The sequence below is a fragment of the Salmo salar genome, chromosome 14 (genome assembly GCF_965601325.2).
Source record: "Salmo salar chromosome 14, fSalSal1, whole genome shotgun sequence".
NCBI classification, from domain to species: Eukaryota; Metazoa; Chordata; class Actinopteri; order Salmoniformes; family Salmonidae; genus Salmo; species Salmo salar.
Genome location: NC_138304.1, coordinates 28,256,830 through 28,264,449, shown reverse-complemented (window position 1 = coordinate 28,264,449; position 7,620 = coordinate 28,256,830). Strand labels below are relative to the sequence as shown.

Sequence of the window (7,620 nt, the reverse complement as noted above, 5' to 3'; positions counted from 1 at the left end):
CATATTACGATAAAGAGGTCGACAATTAAAATATAATTCTACAAGTCCCCTTCAAGCTACAATACTGATTAGTGTTTAATATTTATTCATTCATCTATCACAATAAACAACGGCAAGTTGTGCCACAATGAAAAAACGAATTTAGCATCCCGTTATTTCACAATATACGCATCAACCTGCGTACCTTTGTTTACATTTCGGGACCAATGGCATAATAGCGTTGAAAAGTGTAATGTGTAGTAGCCTAAGCGCAGGCATAGTAAACCATCGATTCAAGTGAAATTACCTTTGCTGATAAAATAGTGAAGTTAACACATCTACTAGCTTACATATTGTATTCAAATGTAACAACTCACCTAAAGGCTGTTCCAATCAATTTGCAAATCCAAGTTAATAGGCAGTCATCAACCGTCTAGAGCCCCGTAAATGTACAATTTGTGAATAAAGTTTTTTTTTTTTAAACTAAACTATTGCATACAATACAGCTCTCAGTAAATGTGCTTTATCAGTCGGCGGTCTTCTTGTCAGGGATGTGGTTGATGTTATATACCCGATTGGGTGGCGTTAAATTCCACGTAGGCTATTTCAGGTGGCGGATTCATCCCAATGACCTGGCATGCCCTTCGCACGCAACTCTCCGGGATGCTCTTCAGGACTGGGACCCACAAGCAGTTTCGCACTTCTCAGAGCCTAAGCCAGTGAGCGAGGGTCTCTTATTATGGATATTATTTCATATTTACATATAATGGCATACGTTCATTTACAAACGAAATAGTATTAATGTAGGTTATATCCACCATTAGCATTCATTTTGACGTTTGGAAAGGGAGAGGAATGGAAAGAGCCGCAGCAATTTTCCGGAAGGACAATAGCCAACATTCTCATGTTCTCACATAAAATAAAAATGTAACTTCACTTTCCTATGTAGAGGACGGTACAAGACACCGAATTAAATACAGGGTGAGTAGCCAATTTTTCTGGAATAAATGTCAAAATTGTCATTGGATGCGCTACTGTAGCCCAAGAATGTACTAACGGAGATATAGAGTCTATGTATGGGCTACTGCTATTGTAGCCAATGTAAACGAACTTCTGTTAAAGATAACTTCTTAAAATAGTGTGTGTGCGTGCATCTAGGATATGCTAAAGTCTATTCAATGTATTGCATAGTCGAGATCAAACGAGGGGGACAGTAGAATTATGCCTAAACTCTGCATGAATGTACCCAGAATTAGGCTCAATGGGTTCTTAATAAGACAAATCCTTCCTTAAGAAAATATACAAAAATAATGTTATTCAGGGTATAATATTCTGTCATCAATAACAAGAGAATTTCGTACTAATACTTCTTTAGAACCAATGGCAATTAATAATAAAAATGCTAATATTCTTGCATATAATAAAAACGCTCCCCTCAATGTCCCACTGACATGAGCATGAACCATTGGCCTGAACTCTGGGCCACCAGTACAATGATAGGGGAAAGTGCAACATTTAGTGAGCACAACCATTGCAAAAAATATATTTATTGAAATGCATAGACATGAGCAGTATGACAAGTGTTCAATGTTTTTTTAGAGACAGTACATTGATAGTCAATAGCAACATGCCAGCAAAACAAGTTGACAGTAGGCTACTGTAGCTGCAATCACAAATTCCTTACAGATAAGCCTGCGTTCAATTACTTCCACAATATCTATGGCTGAGGTGGACCCTACCTAATCTTCCAGGATGTAATTGGGGTTGACCACTAAGAAAGGGTCCTCTTCAATCACAGGTTCCTCTCCCTCATCACCAACTTTCTTCAGCCCAGTCTTCGTTAACTCTATGATAATGTGGTCCTGAAATGAACACAGTACAGAGCATGTCACTCACCAATTTTACAAAACACACTGCTTTGTTGTCAGATCAAAATCATAAATGTTCTTCAAACAGTCAAATATTTTATGGTCTTGGTGTGTCTCGTTTCCAAAGCTTTACTTACGTAATGGATTAGTCTGTGAAGCACTTTCTCTATAAGATTCTTCTTGGCAACAAGCTCAGCTTCTGACTCGATCTCACTCTCCATTTCTTTCAGGTACCAGTTAATCAGCTCGCTCATCTTCAGTGATGACTCTTCATCAACTGTAAGAGTGAAACATTTGTTAAACCTTGGCAAAACGAGTATCTTTTTGAATTCATGATATAAAAAAAAACTTTGCAAAGTAACATTTCAGTTTGTTAAAATGGTTAATCTGCAGTTAAGACATCTATTTTTTGACTTAATGATATACACACACACACACATTGATTCTTGAAGTATATAACTTAGAAATGCCTCATGAGCTTAATTCCATGTCACTCCATAAGAACCCAAAATATATGCTTGTTTTACTCCAATATTTGTAATATATTGTAGTAGACTAACACTGTATATCCTCAAAACATTCTTAATCTGTATTTTTTATATCTATATATCATTTTGTCTTAATCTTGGTCAGTCAGTCCTTGCATCCATAGCTATTTCTATGAATTCCGAGAGTGGTTACATTTCTCCATCCCCATCCCTCAGCTTTTTACCAAAACAGTGGCAGGATGGAGCTCTGTTATTCTTTCAACTGTAGATGGCCCCTTTAAGCTCTTACTATCTTCCATCTTCTGCATGTGCAAAACAATGAGGTTGGAGACCCTTCTGTACTGAGCAAAGGTCATCTTGAGGGCAGGCTTGGCAGTGCTGGTCGTCTCCGGTCTGCCTGCCCCATGCTCTGTGTCCATAGCCTCCTCTGCATGACTGCCATTAGTGCCCATCATGTCGTTCTGATCTGGAGAGTGAGGGTGTCAATTTAATGTATACGTGTATCACTTTCAATAAATATATTATTGCACAAAGGTGAAAGTGACCTTTTCTTACCATTCATTTCCCCATTGTCTTGTTCGAAGTTGATGTCTGGGGAGTCGACGCGGATGACAGACTTGTTCAATAGCCGGAAGGCCTCCTTAACGTGTTTGGGATGCACCTTTAAATAAGACAAAAGAAAGGGTTAAGATGTGTGTTGTACAGTCAATTTAACTTCAGAGATCAGGCAAGCTTATTCATTACATGAGCAAAATTGCTGAACCACCTCTGTTACACAAACAACCATAATTATTAGCTTTTAACAAGTAATGAAGACAAAAATACAGTTTTATTCTACAATGTATAGGGGCCCACATGGGGATGTATACTTCAGTAGTAGGTGTCTGACCAACCTCATCTGAGCAGTAGAGCCTGGCCATGCCCTCAGATAGTCGGAGCATGCTCTCTAGCTGCCTGACGGTGATACGCCAGGCTGACTTGGTGCTGCCGCTGCTGTCCCGCTGACGCAGGCGCTTGTACTGGTCCACCACAAACTCTTTTGCCTCTGCTGTGATCTGGGGTCAAAGTGCACCACACCAACGACAGGGAACAGAAAGCATGTTACGGTAGGTAGGTCTTACTGAACGCTGCATCTAAGCAGCCCGACACGAGGAACACCAATGCAACAAGGGAAATTATAACCTTTGGTTTAAACTGCCGAGCAAACAGTATGTATCTCTGAATCTCATCAGTGGCGTAGACTCGCTCCACAGACTCCATGTTTCTAAAGTGCAGGTCTACGATACGCCTGGCTATGGCATAATCTGTCACCTAGACCACAAGACAAAGGTGAACATGCAAAATGTGTCAAGTTTCCAAAACAGACATTTCCATTCAATATGGGCTTACTGTAGGAGTTGAAAAAGTTAGTGAAACCCTCCATTTTCCCTCTTACCTCATTGCACTCATCAATCAGAATGAAGAAGAGGTCAAATCTGGACATGATGGGTGCTGACATGTTGACGTTCTGTTTCAGAGACTTAGAGCGGTTGTATCTCCCGTCGATGGGGTTAGCAGCTGCCAGGATGGAGGTGCGAGCATTCAGAGTGGCCTGAACACAACACAGTCAAACAGCTCACAACTCAAACCACTGATACTCCCTCTGCGCTGAGTATTAATAAGTCTTGCTGAATTATAACAGGGAAATAAATTGTGTACAGCTACAGCACTATTCCCACATAGCATACCTTCACTCCAGCCTTAGTGATGGAGATGGTCTGCTGTTCCATGGCCTCGTGAATGGCTACCTGGTCTTTCAGGTCCATCTTGTCAAACTCATCAATGCAACAGACTCCCTGTGGATGGTGATAAAGAACAGGACAAAGTTAGATCAAAGCGCACAGTGCCCCCCAGAGGACATATGAACGAACTGAAACGCATAAGATGACTGTCCCGTACTAGAACACAATTCTTACGTTATCCGCCAACATGAGGGCCCCAGCCTCAATGACAAACTCATGGGACTCCTCATCTTTCACTACAGCTGCCGTCAATCCGGCCGCGCTGCTGGCTTTCCCACTGGTGTAGATTGCCCTGGGCGCAAAGTCCTCCACGTGTCTGAGGTAGGGCATACCACACATCCAGAGTTAAACACCAACCTTTACCATCAAAACAGCCACACCACTCCTGCTTCCATCATGTAGTAGGCTACATTGCTATGAGGAATAATGAGACCTCCAGAGACTAGCAACACAGGCTGTGCAACTCGAAATGCTTCTGTTAAAACTTTTTTTTTTTCAAACTGGTTTGAGTTCAATTTCAAATACAACATATGTAGGTTACACAAATAGGATAGTGCTTGGTGATTTACTTTAGGAACTGGCTCTTGGAGGTACTGGGGTCCCCAACGATGCAAACATTAATATCCCCCCTCAGAGATGTGCCTTCCATGGTCGTCTTGCCAACACCGCCAAAGAGCATCAATAGAATTCCACGCTTGATCTCATTATTCCCTGAAATATTTTCTCAGGTTAGGCAGTGCATTTCAAAACAGATGTTTTAACAGTTTACATGACAAATCTATTCAATTTCCACACCATGGATAGTGGGGAAGAGGCTGGTGCAGAGGTTGTGGTAGAGGTTCTTGTCCTGACTCATCTCAAACACTTTCTCCCACTCCTGAACAGTCATCTGGTTCTTCACACTCTCTGCAGTCTGGTCTTCCTGGCAGAGATCTTTACCACCAAACTACACACAGGAACACAGTTCAGTGGTTTACTATACATAGCCTCTAGATCCATCTCCCTCGCTAGAGGTATCCAACTTGAGGTATCTTCCCATGTTAAATCCATTTTAAATAAATCTAAATAAATGTTTAACTAATGGATGAACCTGAGGGTTAGTGGGGGCCACGTAGCAGGCTAGGAAGGCCAGTCTGTAGGACAGATCCCTGACACCTAGAGCCTTCAGTCCCTGGATCCCATCTGCATCAAAGCCCTGCCTCCCCCCAGTCACTCTGCTGCTGGTCTCTGCCCTGGTGCCTGCAGTGCATATATGGAGAAAGTACAGGGGAGAATGTTACTATTATGAACCATCACAATGGTTTTTATTCAGGGTCAGGTATGACTGACCCTCAGAAGGCCATCTTGTGTGTATGAAAAGGCATGGTGTGTGGAGGGAAGTTCCTCACCTGACACAGCCAGGGCAGCGACGTCTGGTACGACGATCAGTGTGCCGGTGAAGTCACAGCGGTCCCCTGCCTGAGCCATCTCCACAGCCTCTGCCCTCAGGATCACCTCCACACTGCGGGGGATGGAGCCACGAGGCAGCTCCACCTGGGTCTCCTGGATACGCACCTATATGAACACACATGCATACACAATTAGAGACCTGATATATCATGCTATGGTTTTCTTATCTGCTGGAGGGTCAATCTAGCCTGGTGGACTCATGCAGTCCAACCTCTTCGTACCTTCTGAAAGTCCACAAAACGGGACTTGTTGGGGTCCAGCATGAAGTGACGTCGATTGGCACAGACTGGGTTCTTACAAATGTTTGGCTGGGTGTACTTAAACTGCTGCTCAACATCTTTCATAACCGACTGGCATTCCAGACACAGGAAGGTACCACTGACCAGCTCAGGGTGCACTGGGTGTGTCCTCACCACCTGGCCACTGATACGCAGTAGGGACCCGATCCGGGCCGTGGAGAGCTCTCGGATCCTGTCAAGGGACAATACAATCAACTTAACACTTAAGGTAAGTAATAATCTCATTAAGTGTAATGTATTCAGAGAGATCTGGTTCAGTAGTTTGAGCATTACTTTTGTCTTGATGGAAAGTCAGAGAAGGCCACATAGAACTCTTTGGCTACTGGCATGTTCCCATGATCTCTTGCAAAGCAACGCACTGCTCTGCATAGGAATGGGTATACCCTGGGGATGACAAAACATGGACAAGTAGCCTAGTGGTTAGAGTGTTGGGCCTGTAACTGAAAGGGTTCGCTGGTTCGAATAACCGAGCCAACAAGGTGAAAATGTCTGTGCGCCCTTGACCAAGGCACTTAACCTTCATTTGCTCCAGGGGCACACTACTATGGCAGACACTGTAAAACACCAAATTTCGCTGCATCTATCTGGCGTGTGAAAATGAAAGATCAATTGTATTCCCTTCGAGGATTGACTGGACAAAATTGAAATGTTCAGTAACTTGCTGGTTCAGTGGAGAAATAGAATTAGTTTTTTGGCCAGGCCTACCGAATTAGAATTTCAATTACCTGTAATACTCCTCCTGAATGGTGGTAGCTAGTTGCTGATTGAAGTGCTCAATGTTGGTGAAGTTCACAGTCAGTGTGTTTCTCTCTGGTCGAATGAGCTCCTCAGCATCAGGTTGATACAAAATCTCCCCGTTTGTGTCCTGAAACCTGTGTGTAAAAGTGAGGGGTGAGTTTACGCATTGATTATCACTGATATTAAGCACTATTATTGGGCTCGTCCAAACAACTTACTCCTCCAAGAACTCAAGAAATAACTTCTGACATTTTTCTGAAAGGTCATCTTTTACTGAAAATCCTGCAGTGCTGGTCTCAGCTGCAGGCTCCATCCTGAACAATTATGACAGTTCTATTGATGGAAGAGGGAACTTCACTTGCCAACCTCACCTGCAAGCTGATGGAGAAACAATGCACACAGGTGTGCCATCGAGTATAATTGGCATTTAGCTCCGCCCACAACTGCACCTCTTGAGGAGAAAAAACTAAAGCTGCGTTCACACAGGCAGCCCAATTCTGATCTTTTTTTCAGTAATTGATCTTTTCATATCAGATGTTTCTCAGAGCTGATCTGATTGGTCAAAAGACCAATTAGTGAAAAAAATATGAGAATTGGGCTGCCTGTCTAAAGCCTTGTTCACACTGGCAGATTGAAGTGACTCAAATACTATTTTCTCATATGAAAAATTATATAATAATAATAATAATTTACTCAACTTCTATGATGCTGTTCATTTACAGTGCTTGAAAAAGCAAAACAAACAAGAATCAAACAATACAGATATATGATCTGGAGTCTAGACTATGATTTTCAGACAGAGTTAAAAGTTTTGAGTATTTCAAGCCTCCAACAGACAGTCAATACTGACAAATACATTATTTTAACATGTACATGTATTTACGTGTATGTAAATTACAGATATTTAAATATATGTTTGAGCCTTGTGTACGATACCTTCAGAAACTATTCACAACCCTTGGCTTTTTCCACATTTTGTTGTGTTACAGCCTGAATTGGATTACATTTAGATTTTGTG

At 42.2% G+C, this 7,620-nt stretch overlaps 1 protein-coding gene across 2 annotated transcripts; it reads right to left on the bottom strand.

Annotated features, from left to right (window-relative positions):
- Nucleotides 1–1,598: 1,598 nt before the first annotated feature.
- mcm6l (MCM6 minichromosome maintenance deficient 6, like) lies at nucleotides 1,599–6,988 on the bottom strand. Of its 2 annotated transcripts, XM_014140472.2 has the most exons (17): nucleotides 6,821–6,988; nucleotides 6,590–6,736; nucleotides 6,138–6,248; nucleotides 5,787–6,036; nucleotides 5,505–5,670; nucleotides 5,207–5,355; nucleotides 4,912–5,062; nucleotides 4,686–4,827; nucleotides 4,291–4,432; nucleotides 4,063–4,170; nucleotides 3,771–3,926; nucleotides 3,518–3,646; nucleotides 3,229–3,390; nucleotides 2,891–2,996; nucleotides 2,625–2,801; nucleotides 1,985–2,124; nucleotides 1,599–1,841 (listed from the first exon to the last, which is right to left on the bottom strand). In XM_014140472.2, exons 1-17 carry the CDS (start codon nucleotides 6,913–6,915, stop codon nucleotides 1,719–1,721), a joined length of 2,454 nt encoding a protein of 817 aa, XP_013995947.1. In that variant the 5' UTR covers nucleotides 6,916–6,988; the 3' UTR covers nucleotides 1,599–1,718. The 2 variants fall into 2 exon arrangements, with proteins under 2 accessions (XP_013995947.1, XP_013995948.1); XM_014140473.2 differs by lacking the exon at nucleotides 1,599–1,841 and having other exon boundaries at nucleotides 2,019–2,124; nucleotides 2,560–2,801.
- Nucleotides 6,989–7,620: the final 632 nt, after the last annotated feature.

Excerpts from the sequence above, each read along its gene's own strand:
- mcm6l (XM_014140472.2), bottom strand. The coding sequence starts at position 6,915 with ATGGAGCCTGCAGCTGAGACCAGCACTGCAGGATTTTCAGTAAAAGAT. Across the intron at positions 4,171-4,290 it reads CCCTCATGTTGGCGGATAAC|GGAGTCTGTTGCATTGATGA; the intron begins GTAAGAATTGTG and ends CACCATCCACAG. Across the intron at positions 2,997-3,228 it reads GGCTCTACTGCTCAGATGAG|GTGCATCCCAAACACGTTAA; the intron begins GTTGGTCAGACA and ends TCTTATTTAAAG.